Source organism: Podarcis muralis, chromosome 12, assembly GCF_964188315.1.
Source record: "Podarcis muralis chromosome 12, rPodMur119.hap1.1, whole genome shotgun sequence".
NCBI lineage: Eukaryota > Metazoa > Chordata > Lepidosauria > Squamata > Lacertidae > Podarcis > Podarcis muralis.
The window spans coordinates 57,192,097-57,205,907 of NC_135666.1; the positions used below are offsets into that span (position 1 = coordinate 57,192,097).

General features: G+C 40.0%; 1 protein-coding gene across 2 annotated transcripts in view; it reads left to right on the plus strand.

The window, feature by feature from the left end:
• Nucleotides 1-13,811, plus strand: part of ANLN (anillin, actin binding protein) — a 31,847-nt gene that overhangs the window by 3,833 nt on the left and 14,203 nt on the right. For both annotated transcript variants that reach the window (XM_028749935.2, XM_028749936.2), the window contains exons 2-14: nucleotides 1,347-1,500; nucleotides 2,399-2,665; nucleotides 3,386-3,726; nucleotides 4,381-4,585; nucleotides 5,949-6,139; nucleotides 6,258-6,365; nucleotides 6,597-6,702; nucleotides 7,393-7,509; nucleotides 9,409-9,635; nucleotides 9,825-9,973; nucleotides 10,524-10,671; nucleotides 11,071-11,206; nucleotides 12,352-12,534. In XM_028749935.2, the coding sequence (XP_028605768.2) occupies nucleotides 1,347-1,500; nucleotides 2,399-2,665; nucleotides 3,386-3,726; nucleotides 4,381-4,585; nucleotides 5,949-6,139; nucleotides 6,258-6,365; nucleotides 6,597-6,702; nucleotides 7,393-7,509; nucleotides 9,409-9,635; nucleotides 9,825-9,973; nucleotides 10,524-10,671; nucleotides 11,071-11,206; nucleotides 12,352-12,534 (2,332 nt within the window). The remainder of the gene's footprint in view (nucleotides 1-1,346; nucleotides 1,501-2,398; nucleotides 2,666-3,385; nucleotides 3,727-4,380; nucleotides 4,586-5,948; nucleotides 6,140-6,257; nucleotides 6,366-6,596; nucleotides 6,703-7,392; nucleotides 7,510-9,408; nucleotides 9,636-9,824; nucleotides 9,974-10,523; nucleotides 10,672-11,070; nucleotides 11,207-12,351; nucleotides 12,535-13,811) is intronic.

Here is a 13,811-nt window from a genome sequence, read left to right on the forward strand (position 1 = left end):
AGAGACCTGTGTTTTGTTATGATCATTAGTCAGCCAGGGGCACATATTACTGCACCCAGTATACCCAAAATAGGAAAATGGGGGCTCTTTCAATAACTGCATCTAGCTTCTGGGACTTCTGAGTAAATAAAGAAATGAGCATTTTCGAGTGCTACTTTTATTTATGTAGGTTTCAAGTGATTCTGATTGATAATTGAATTGTATTGACAACTGTCCTGAGGCTAAGGTTGCTTAAGGTCTAGAAAGTTGCATTTTTGTTCTAAAGATTTATACCACATCTTTCAATCAAATCATCTTCAAGACAGCTTACAAGCAACAGCTTACATTAATACAAACCTCCCCCTCCCCAAAAATGCATACTGCCCTTAGCTGATGGATAGGTCCAGATCATGCTTCCCTCCAGCTCTGCAGTCCCAGGGGAACTGGCACTTGGAACTAAGTGTCTTTTCTTGCAGGAAAGCAGATGCTTCTTAATTGGTTGGTGGGTGGGCCAGGTTGGTTTTCTCCTTGCTGTGATGTTCTTCCTGGGACACTAGTCCCGTAGTTGGCGGCAGAGGCCAGAGTGTCCCTTTGCTTCAGCTCTGCAGTTCCGGGCCAGTTTTATAGAGTTGAAAATTCCTAATAAATGACGTTTGATGTGTAATGACTAAAATAATTGGAAGTAATAGGCTGATGGATCCAAATGGAATGTGACTGGCAGGCTTCCCAGCTTTAAATTGCTATTGTTTAGCTATTGCATTGCAACATATTTGCTATTTAATCTCACATCTGGATAGTCTTCAACATGCAAGTAGACCAGCATTAAACAGTTAGAGCCACTATTTTACATTCCTAGTAATTTGAGAAAAACCTTTGCCTACAAGCTTGTCTTGCTTTCCTGAACTGGAAAATTCCTTCATTTTGCAAATACTTCCCCCTGCTGGTTGTACTTGTTCTGTATTTAATTCTTTCTGACCCAATCTTCTACCAAATTTTGGATAACGTGCAGGACACACTCATTAAAAACAATAATATTCTGAAATGATATACAGCATAAAATAATGAGCTGGGTTTAAGAGCATGGGATTTGCCTTCGTCCACTCAGGTTTTTTTGTGTGAATAAGAGCCACCTGCAACGGTGTCACTCAAAACACAACTAAGACATTCCAGTTGGTTTATGCACTGAAACTGCCTATCTCCTCCTTGGACCAAGGGGGAAAAAAAGCTTTTGTTTGTAGGAAGCTGCAGAAATTAACATGCTACTTGTTGACATCCCACTTTCATCAAGGAACTGATTGTATTAACAACCTGAAAGCAGTGCAGTCCCATTATCAACTTACCCATAATAATCTTTGTGTAATATTTAGAAACTTCTAGAGCGAACCCGTGCGAGGAGGGAAAATTTGCAGAAGAAGATGGCTGGGCGGCCCACAGCAGGAGTGCGGCCTACAACACAAACGAAAAGGAGCAGAGAACCTTTGTCAGAAGCTGGTAACCAACCGCTTCAGCCTAGCGAAGAAGGTATTTTTCACTTGCATGAGATTGTGTGTGATTATACTCAGGTGTACAGGGTTTTGTGTGGGCAAACTTGTAAAGTTACTTGCTCAGTTGTCTTGCTTCTCATTTAGTAGCTAAATGATATTGATATCTAGTAATAATAAACATTATGAAGTAATATCAAAGCTCATTTGGTTAATTATGGAGCTGCATTCTGGAACTAAAGTGTAACAAATACCATGTAAATTAATGCTGAACTATATCAGGCATTTTATAAACAAAACTGTCACATGTTTATTCATTTGTATCATAGTATTTATATACAGTGGTACCTCGCAAGACGAATGCCTCGTAAGATGGAAAACTCGCAAGACAAAGGGGTTTTTGGTTTTTTGAGTTGCTTCGCAAGACTATTTTCCCTATGGGCTTGCTTCGCAAGACGGAAACGTCTTGCAAGTTTGTTTCCTTTTTCTTAACACCGTTAATACAGTTGCGACTTGACTTCGAGGAGCAACTCATAGCACGCGGTGTGGTAGCCTTTTTTGAGGTTTTTGAAGACTTTGGTGATTTTTGAAGCTTTTCCAAAACTTTTCCGAAACCGTGCTTCGCAAGACGAAAAAATCGCAAGATGAAAAAACTCGCGGAATGAATTAATTTCGTCTTGCGAGGCACCACTGTACTACAGTACTCAGTATTTAGAATTTCTAAGCAGACAGTTTGACTCATTAAATCATTTTTAAAGCAAGATAAAGGAGGAGGAGACAGTAATAACTGGAAATTGTCTGAGGGGAATAAAAGGAGGGTAAACTTTTGTTCTTGTCTGATAATTTTAAATTTCTTCTTAACTGACTGTTGTATTTACTGCCATTGTAGCTTTAGCCTAAAAGCCAACCCAGCTGATTCCCTTTCTCCCCCAAAACAGCTGGAACAAAGGAGAGTACAAAGCCATCACCATCCAAAAGACGTTGTTCGGACAATGTGGATGTTCCACTTTCTAATTCAGAGAATAGGTATCCAATTAACTCTTCTTCAATGGACCATGCTGCTTCTGAAATGGCTCCTACCTCTCAGATTATTGCCCCATCCATTGAGACTGAAGAGCAGGATGTGAAATCTGAGCAAACTCCTGTTGCTTCAGTTAAAACACGCATGCAAAAGTTGGCTGAACAACGACGCTGCTGGGACAATGGTATGTCTGTATTTGCAGAGATTTTTTAAGCTATGCATATCATGCACAAGACATAAGCAAGGGAAAGTTCAGTATGTCTTCATGCCATTGTGGTGTTTAAAAAGAGATACCTAATTGCAGGCATCCATACATCTAAATTTCATATGTGTAAAATGTTTTCCTTGGGTGGGGTAAGAAGTTGTTTTCTGGCTCAAGCTAGTTTGGCTTGCCTGCCCATAAGTAGCTATACTAGTCACATATGTACCATGAATCAGTGACTTGAAAGGAAAAGGAGCTGTCATTTCCAACTCATAAAAAAATTGTCTGATCGCCTCAAGGCGATTCTTACTTGATGCAGACAACTGTGAAAGTTTATCCCATACTTTTAGCACAGGTTAATCCTTGGTTGTTACACAAACCTGCGCTATGTCTATTGTATTCAGTTTCATGGGATCCTCTGGTACATAGGTCAAATATGAAGTGTGAGTTCTCTCATGGTTCCCAACATCTTTGTCTCACTTGTTGGGAGGGCAAGAAGAACAAAGTAGCCTTTCTCCCCTGTGGGTTCTTGTAATATTCCACAGGTGATGGCTATAGAAATGTTTAGTAGTAGTTGGGCAATCTGGCTTGCTTCAGAACATTTTTTATCTCATTTGGTATTTTTTTTTTAGTAAGAATTGCTTTAATAGTCGTGTGTCATATAGTTTCATAACTCTGCTTCTCTGTATTCTTAATTTTCAGATGTGTCTGAAAGTTCTTGTATTTCTCCTATTGAATCAAACAAATGCGTCATTTCCCCACCCAAACAACCTCCCCTTACAACTGATACCCCAATAGGTCGAAGAGGCCGTTTAGCTAACCTTGCTGCTACAATTGGCTCCTGGGAAAATGACCTAAGTCATCCATCTGCAAGGCAAAACAATACACAAGAACAGCCTGGTACGACTTGTTTATCCAAATTGTCCACTACTAGTGGAGCATCTGCTAGAATCAATAGCGACAGTGTGAAGCAGGATGCTGCATCCTGTTTGCAAAGGGCTGTTGAGCCATCTGTGAATAAGTCGGCAAACTCTGAGATATTGGTAAGTGATCATATTTAATCTGATGTTTATTTCTATCATACAGTGGAGAGGCTGACAATATGAAGATGTAGCCTTGCAACCCTTCCTAGAGAATTGGCCCCATTGAAAACAGTTTACTTTAGCAGTTAGCACATTTAAGATGGTGCTATAGAAGTGGCAGTTTCAGGAAAGGAAATACGAGTTTGTAGAGTGCAATCCTTAACAGACATCAGAATGTAGCAAAATCCTAATCTGAGTCAGGCTTTGGGGAATTGGTGAACAATTGTAACATGTTTAAAAGATAAACGAGGCTGAAAAGTCTAGTGTCAATTATAAAATCATATCTAAGCATACTTCACCAGGTAGTTACTTACTGAGATCCTCTTGTAAATGGCAAGTATTAAGGGATGCACATAAAGATATTACAGAGACGATGTAAAGTTCTGATCCTGTTGCAAATGGCTGTTTTAGCTGTGTTAGTGAAAACAGCAGTGGAGGAGATGGAAGCATTTGTTTAGCTATCCTAGTAGAATAATTTAGAGCAGCAAAACCACAATTGCTAGTGCTGCATCTGGGAAATCCATTGGCAACATTAAAAAATTAGGTGGATAATAATCTTTGCTGTCTTTCTGAGCTGAGAGTGACAACTAACTGTTCTCTCTAATCCCCTTTCAGGGAACTAATAATTCCATAGCAAAATCTTCAGGAACAACTAGCAACCATTCTAAGGAGACTGAGGTACCAAAACGACTGCTGCAGGAAAAGGCCAACCTTAAACCACCATTGAAATCTGCATTATCTCAGCCACTTTCTGCCAAAGAGGAGCGACTCAAGGGAACACATGTACAATTTGATTCTAAGGATAAACCAGCCACACCAGGTGAAGGGTTGCACCATTATTTAAAGCAGCATATGCTGTAGAGATTTTAACCAGAATTTTGTATAGAAAATGATTTCTGCAATTAGCTGACGTAAGTGATATGGCCATGTCAGAGTGAAATTTGAACGGTTTAAGCATACCTGGAATATACTGTGTGCAAAGTTTTAGCTAAGTCATGAGAAAAAAATATATATTTTTTTTGTAATTTCACAATTTATAAGTTGTATTAAAGAACTGCAAAAATGAGCTTTAAATAAACAGATCCTCCATCTGCATATATGTTAATTGGTAGTGAGTAAAGTTTCGTGTAGTTCTACACATGAATTGATGGCAACTTAAGAGATGACTTGTTGAAATCTACTCAAATGTATTGGTACCATGTAGCCTCCATGCTACTGTGTCAGACCCCTTAATTTCTCTATCTCCACCTATTCTGATCTAGTTCATGTTTATTTAGAAGCAATTCCTGGTGTGTTAATTTGAACATACTATGGGGTAATGCCTTTTGATTCGGGATCGCTTAAATTCTTTTATTTTACTGTGCTGGAAGACCTCTTTGTCATAAGAATTAAGACTTATTTAAAAGGTTCCATTTATTTTTTTTTGGAGACGAAGAATAATTATCTGAGCATTATTCAAAACTAGTTTCACACAGTTACATCAGCCTGTGCAATTAGGTTTCTTCCAAGATAAAAGAGTGTCTAGATTCTGCATGGTGGTATTTGATATTGGGCTGCAGCTTTTAAGAAAATTTTGTGCATTTCCAAATGATAAAAGTTTTAAAAATGTTAAGCAGCTTAGTATTTCCTACAATAAATCTGCTTTCTCACTTGGTTATGGATGTCTGACCTTCTGAACTAAATTGGATGAAACTAACTCTTGTTGAACCATGGGTGACAGCTTGAAAGCACTTCTGTTAACGCTTTGGAAAGCTCATCTGTTAGGGATTTCAGAGACCTAGATTGAGAATTTGTGTACCTTACCTCAGTTGCAAAATTAGGGTCTTTTATATTAAAAGTTTTTGGGATGGATAGAAAGGGCTGTAGATAACCCTAGTCCCACTCAGAGTGCACCCATTAAAAATAATGGACATGATTAACTTCAGACCATTAATTTCAATGGGGTTATGAGTGCAACTTAGTTGGATACTGCTGCAGAATGATGCTTATGTGTATAATTATAGTCTTTTGGGAAGTACTTCTTAATTGCCCCAATTCTCATCAGAACATGTTCAGATATGGAATCTAGTATAGTTGTATAACTATGTGTATGAAGAAGAAAAGAATAATGCTGCACTTCAGTGTTACTTCTAAATAATGAAGAACCTAACTCATTAATGAAACAAAATCCATTGTTCTTCTAGGAGGATCAGGGATTAAGCCTTTTCTGGAACGTTTTGGAGAGCATTGCCAGGAGCGTAGTACACAAAGTCCTGTTATCACTGGAGGACACAGGACTCCCATTATCACTCCAAATACAAAGACAATCCAAGAAAGACTCTTCAGACAGAATGAAGTATCCTCTACTGCTAGTTTAGCACAGCAGCTCAAACAGGTATGAGTTTCTACTTGTCTGTAAGAACATGGAATGATTAGACTTGAATATTAGACATCTGTTGGAGATGGAGTGCATAAGCTGAGACTGCATCCACTTTTGTCTTGAATGTTTTTAGGAACGTGAAAAAGAACTTGCATGCATCAGAGGCCGCTTTGACAGGGGCAACTTGTGGAGCGCTGAAAGAAAAGAGAACTCCAAGAAAAAACACCTAGAAACAAAATCGGTAACATATTGGAACTTGTTGTAAGGGAATCTGTAAGACTGCTTTAGGTTATTTATTATTAAATTTCTTTCTAAATCACTATTCATCCAAAGATCAAAAAAATACAGTAAAAATTCCCCCAAATATTGAACATAATAACGGGTAATATTGAATACAACTAAACTAATTGGACACCAGTCTAATATACCCTGATGACTTGACTTAAAGGCCTGAATTATCTTACTTTTCTAGGAGAGTTTGGTTCAGGTTAACTCAAAGCACCTTCCCAATTCTGATGACAGCTCACAGGTAGCCGAAGAAAAGGCTGTAGAGATAGCCGTAGAAGGCATAACTTCTGGTAAGAATGCTCTATGATAAAACTGCTCCATGGTAAAATTATCTAAACGTGAAAGAATAAGTCTAAAACATGACTAGTAAATTGTTTGATAGAAGCCTAATTTATGTTTCAAAGTGCCAATAGCTTCCCTTACGGCGGGTGGGGAGCGTATGGCACTCTATATGCTGTTGGACTCCATTTGCCTCTGTCAGATTACAGGAGTCATTGTTCAGCATTACCTGGACAGCTGCAACTTTTCCACTACTTCTGTAAATGCCATGTGAGACATACATTTGCCCCCATCCATCCTCTCCCTTGGTAGAAAATAATGCCTGGCCTGGGTGATTGGATAATTGTGATTTCCATCCCTGGGACTTGGAACTTTCCAAATTCAGTATGAAAATGACATATGGGCAAGTTGGGAAGGGCGTGTGTGTGTTCACTATATTGTCTATTATCTCCAATATTTATACAAATTACTAAGAATCGTAAGGCGTGCCACTTAGAACTTGAGATAGAAATGTCAGATTAATAGGACTACTACATATTGCTGCCTGAGGAGCGAGATTTCTCATCAGCAAGTAGACGCTGCGTGTCTCAAAGTCTAGCCTAGTACAAGTCCATGGTAAAATGGCCTAACATAGATTAGTTATGAACTTTATTTAATAACTGCTTGCTCTACTTCAGTAACTTATTCCTTGAAATTTACAGGCGCTTCAGAACATGAAAAGACAGAAGAGCTCAGTCCGTTGAAAATCGTTTCACCACAGACTCCTGTAAAAACACTTTCCAACTCAAACCTTGAGCAACTTCCTGAGGAACAGAAAGGTTTGTATTTCCTAATTCTTTGTACTAAATTGGTCTAGTTAATCTAGGCTTTGTGCTTCAAAGGTTGTCTGTCTTAGCCCTAAACGACTGGTGGCAGCTAGGTTCCTTGATAGTGATTGGAAAATATTACCTAGTGACAATGCATATCTGGAAAACTGCCTTGGTCAGACCACACCTGGAGTTCTGTATCCTGTTCTGGGTACTGCAATTTAAGAATGAGTTTGAGCTGGAAGGTGTGCAGAGAAGGGGGACAAGGATGATCAAGGGTCTGGAAACCAAACCTTATGAGGAACAGTTGAGGGAGTTGGATATGTGTAGCCTGGAAAAGAGACTGAGATTTAAGGGCTGTCTTATGCAAGATAGAGCAAGCTTGTTTGCTCCTTCCCTGAAGGGTAGTCTCAAACCAGTGGATTCAAGTTATAAGAAAGGAGATTCTGACTAAACATCAGCAATAAACTTCTGACAGTAAGCACTGTTTGACAGTGGAACAGACTCCCAGGAGAGGTGGTGGACCTTCCTTGGAGGTTTTTAGGCAGAGGATGGATGATCATCTGTTCTGAATTCTTGAGTTGCGATTCCTGCATTTCAGAGGGTTGGACTAGATGACCCTTGGGGTCCCTACTATCTCTACAATTCTATAAGTTTATATCATACCCTTCATGGCGGAGGGCAAATAAAAACAAAACTTGAGTCACTGGACCTGTTTTTAGTATTTGTGTGAAGAAAGGCACTAACATTATCTTTCCAAAGAAGGAAAGTTAGGGAGAAAAGGCTGTCGGCATTCAGTGTCAATAGGGGTCCTCCATAATTTTGGAGTGCATTATCAACAATATGCTGATGACACACAGCTCTGCTCCTTTACATTTGCAGGTGTGACAATGTATGGGCTAGCTTAACCTCTTGCCTCAGTAATGAACTGGATGAAAGCCAATAAACTAAAACTTAATCCAGACAAGACAGAGACACAGTTAATGGGTTGTTCTCTTGAACAAACAGATGGGATTTGGCCTGGTCTGGATGGAGTTATATTCCATCTTTAGCTATTACTATTGCTTGAGGGTCAAGTGTCCTCGATGGCATGGAGTACTGTCCATCAGCTTAGAGTTAGAGGACCAGCTGTGCCTTTTATTTGGACGGGTACAGCCTAACTTCTGTTGTGTATACTCTGGCAAGCTCTAGATTTGATTACTGCAATATGTTACATGTGGGACAATCTCTAAAGATGCTTTGGAAAGTTCCGCTGGTGCAGAATTTGACAGTCAAATTGTTGAACTGTGCAGGATGGTCTGAATATATAATGCCAATTCTGGAACAACTGCACTGGTTGCTATTTGAGGCTCAATTCAAAATGCCCGCTTGACCTGTAAAGGCTTGTGTAGCCTAGGTATTCCCCAAGGACTGTCTCTGCCCACATGAACTGACCTGGACCCTGCAGTTGTCATCTGAGGCCCTTCTTTGGTCTGGAGGATGGTGATACAAGAACAATGGTGCCTCGCCATCTTGCTCATGCAGTGCTCTCCCCATGGGAGGCATGCCTGGTGCCACATTTATTTGTAGGAACCTGGCTGAACCTTTCCTCTTTACCCCCAGGCTTTTGGCCCTTAAGTTGAAGGGTTTCAGATATTTGTGGCCTTTTTTATGGGCATGAGGCCACTAAGACCTAGATCGGTTTTTAGACTTTGTTGCCTGTGTTTGTTTCCATTGGTTTGAATGTAAGTCGCTTTGAGTCACTTTTGTGAGGACAGTAACTATCATATATATAATAATAATATATATATATATATATATAATAATAATAGTAACAACAGTCTTCTGGTCCCTCCTGTCCCTTGTCAATATGTGGAGGCTTTTGTTTACCTTTAAAAATAAATAAAGTTAAGACTTTGTTTTACTTTCCAGACAAAGAGCCCGAGACTGAAGCGAATGACGAAATGAATAGTTCACAGGTGATAAGTGACATCTTTGATGAAGTTCTTCAAGAGGATGGGCCTGACATAGAGAAACTTAAAAAAGAGATGAGTATGACCTTGGAAGCTGATTGTGAGGATGAACAGGAGCCGCTGAATATTTCCTCAATGTCCCTCCTAACACCTTTAACAGAGTCTGTTGCGGTTGCAAGTCCAGAGGTAAGAACAGATGCTTAATTTAATGTGTATGTCCAGGTTGTCATAGACTCAAATTCTAGAAAATGAGGAAAACACACCTTCAAACTTGTAATTCTCAGTTTGATATTAAAATCCAATTCTCAACATTATAGCGTATTTCTTTGAATTTTAATTACACATAGAATGACCAAAGATCTATGTCTCTTCCAGGTTTTTGCATCCCCATGTAAATTGGTTGATGAGGGGAGCAATGCAAGTGATGATAGTCCAAAGTCCAACAAGTTTCAAAGAACATCTGTCTGCAGAACTGAATCTGGAAGCAGCATTGGGTCCTTGTCAGAGGAGCGTAATCTGTATAGGTAACCACTTGGCTAAACGTTCTATTCGGCCTCTTAAATTTTAGTACAATGCAGAGAGAGGACTAAAACAGCTAAGCCAAGTGTAGGGAACCTTTTTCAGCCTGAGGGCTACATACACTTCTGGGAAACCTTATTCAGAAGGGTGGATTCAGGTGTCAGTGGTGGGAGATGAAAGAGCCAGCATTGTACTTGTGGCTTATGGAGAGTCTTGGGAACCAGATAGAGAAGCCCCTAGGCCTGATATTCCCCATGCTTGATTTAAGGCTAATCTAGATTTCTTTCTGGAAAATGGCCTCATGGGAAATATAGAAGGGCAGCACTTTGGCACTTCCTGGATAAATTAACCTAGCCATCATTGTGTCTTTGAAGAAATCCACATTGCTATAATCTTCCTAAGGGCGGTCCTAAAAGCTGGTTGTGCCTCTATCTCAATTTGGTCAGGATGAGTCAATCTCTGTTGTAAAGCCTTTCTTGCCTCTTCACTTTCTTAACTTTATTTGGTCAAATACTTTGCTCTGTATCTTTCTAAAACTGAACTTTCCTTTTGAAGTATCGACGCCTATCGATCACAGCGATTTAAAGAAGTAGATCGTCCTTCAATAAAGCAAGTGATTGTTCGTAAAGAAGATGTTTCTTCCAGGCTTGAGGAGAGAAGGAATGGAACGTCTGATCAAATTAACATCAAACGCAAATTACAGGTGCTTAGAATGCTGCCTTCCAATCCTAGAAAACTGATTGATCATTCTATCTATTTAATTTTTCCTACAATGATTATAAACTGCCAACATACATACATCAGGAGTAAAAATGAAGTTACCTGGGGCCACTAGCAGTTTGGATTTCAGCATAGTTTTTGAATGCCAGGTTAGAATTAACTATGGCTGATTGTCCATGGTTGAGAGAATTTACTCATAAGGAGGGGAGTGTATAATCCTGCAGCCCAATCCTGTAACTGGATAACATGAGCTATGTCTGCACCAGCCTAAATTGCTGATGAGAAACTTCAGGGTGGATGTGTTTCCAAAGAAACTGAAGGAAATGTGACAAAATAATGGTTTGAGGTTTTACTAAGTCTACTTATCTGACTACATGTTTAGGAGCTGAATAATGAAATCAATCTGCAACAAACAGTAATACATCAAGCCAGCCAAGCTCTAAACTGTTGTATTGATGAGGAACATGGGAAGGGTTCACAAGAAGAAGCAGAAGCGGAGAGACTACTTCTCATTGCAAGTATGGTGTTGTTTAAAGATGGCTTTCTATGTAAATAACATAACAGGCTTTATTAACCAAAAGATCACACTAGAGTGTATTAAGCAGGTGCAGAATGCCGCGGCGAGACTCCTTATGGGGTCCTCGCTGCGAGATCATATCCATCCGGTATTATACCAGCTGCACTGGCTCCCGGTGGAGTACAGGATCAGGTTTAAGGTGCTGGTTTTAACCTTTAAAGCCCTATACGGCCTAGGACCCTCGTACCTATGGGACTGCCTCTCCTGGTATGTCCCACAGAGAAATTTACGGTCTGCAAATAAAAACATCCTAAAGATCCCAGGCCACAGAGAGGTTAGGCTGGCCTCAACTAGAGCCAGGGCCTTCTTGGCCGCGGCTCCAATCTGGTGGAACGCTCTGTCACAAGAGACTAGGGCCCTGCAGGACCTGACATCCTTCCGCAGGGCCTGCAAGACAGAGCTGTTCCACCAGGCCTTTGGTCAGGGCGCAGCCTGACCCCCTCCTCTGGCAATCTGCAATCTGCACAGAATTTTGCTTGATGGTTGCCATTAATTTGATTTTAATTTGATTTAATTAATTTTATAATGAATGTTTTTAGAATGTCGGACTATTTTGATTGTTAGCCGCCCTGAGCCCAGCTTCGGCTGGGGAGGGCGGGATATAAATAAAATTTATTATTATTATTATTATTTATTTATTTATTTATTTATTATTCCTTTTTACTCAAAGTGATTCTTCAGCAATAAGCTACCTCACCTAAATTTTCCATGCATAAAAGATTTGAAGAAAGTGTTAGAGCAATGTGCAATTGATCTATGAAATTTTCTGCCATCCTGTGGTGATGGCTTTAAGAACACCCTAAAACTTTATGAAGGCTAGTTCTGTGAATGAATGTTGGCTTGCCCAAAGCCTCCATTTACCTCTGAATATCACCTGCTAAAAGCAAACCCTTAAGGCCATCGTTTTTCTTACATCTAACTGACTTCTGTTTGAAATGAGTTCATTAGATGGAGGTTGGTTTTGATCCAACAAGGGGATTCAATTTTAAACATTTTTTGGGATGTGCCTGTGACTTGAAAACAACCTGTAATTGGCTATGAAACATATATGCAATAGAAACTACTTTAATTTTTATGTTTTTGCAGCTGAAAAAAGAACAGCATTATTGGAAGAGCTAAACAAACTAAAAAATGAAGGATCTCAAAGCAAGAAGATTAAAGCTGATTCAATGCCTAGTGGGGTTTCTCCATCCAGGGGCTCTGTTACTCTGTCAGAAATGCGCCTACCTCTAAAAGCAGACTTTGTATGCAGCACTGTCCAGAAATCAGGTAATTCCTTTTGCTGTTCTTGGAATTAATGGTTTAGTGTAGCAGCTGATATAGAGACTGACCTATAAGTCAGGAAGTCTCTGGCTTGCAGGTCACGTCTTCCATGAGTTCACTAATCGCTCTTGGGAAAGCCTCTCAAGTCCATCTTCATTTGAACTGGAATTTTAGAGCAGAGTTACCTTTCCTTACAGTAGGTGGCATGGCATTCTGTGTTTGCAGTACTCCCTTTTCTTTCTTCTTAAGGTGTAGTTCAAGCAACATTTCTCTTTCACCCACCCCCAAATCTCCTAGCTGAATTTTCCCCAAATTCTGTTGCGTTCCATTCTCCAGTGATCGGCAGTTTATGTCCCAATAATCAATTTTATACCTTTTCTTTTTCCGCCACCATTTTCCTCTTGCTTTCCTTCTCTTTCCATATTTAGATCGCTTTCCCCACATGCCTGAAGCCGTTGTACACTTTAATCACTGTGTTTAAGCAACTGAAGCTGCTGTTTTTAATGCTCAAGATACCAGCTACTACTGTGGCCTTATATCTGATGCCTTCCGCCTTTGCTGCTGCTGCTAGATTGGTAATGTGAAGGCAGCAGCAGCAATAGTAGTGAAGACAGGCAGTAGCAGAAGAAGCCAACTGTTGCTGCAGGAGTGCTTTAATGAGTCAGAAGTACAGTGGTACCTCTGGATGCGAACGGGATCCGTTCCGGAGCCCTGTTCGCACCCTGAAGCGAACGCGACCCGCGTCTGCGGGTCGTGATTCGCCGCTTCCGCGCATGCACGTGACATCATTTTGAGTGTCTGCGCGAGCGGTGAAACCCGGAAGTAACGCGTTCCGTTACTTCCGGGTCACCGCAGAGGTCAACCCGAAAACGCTCAACCTGAAGCAACTTTAACCCGAGGTATGACTGTACTAATAATTGAAACGAAACAGTTTTTGGTTGACTACCAATAGTGAAATTAAGGAGCACCTGGAAAATGCTAGGAAAACAATAATGGTTTTTTAAAAAATAAAACCATAAAACTACCACTTTGTATATTTGAATCGGTGTAGGCTGATGTACAGTGCAATCATACATGTCTTAGAGGTCAGTCCCATTGTGTTCAGTGGACTTACTCTGAGTTAATTGGTATAGGATTGTAACTTTTGTGATCTTGCCTTGTGTGCAGTTTTGACTAAAATACTTCCAGCTTCTCCCTGAGTTTCATCATTTCATTTGAATAACACACCACATTCTATTTCGAAAAATTTTACAAAATCTTTAAATCACTGTGAAACTTGATCC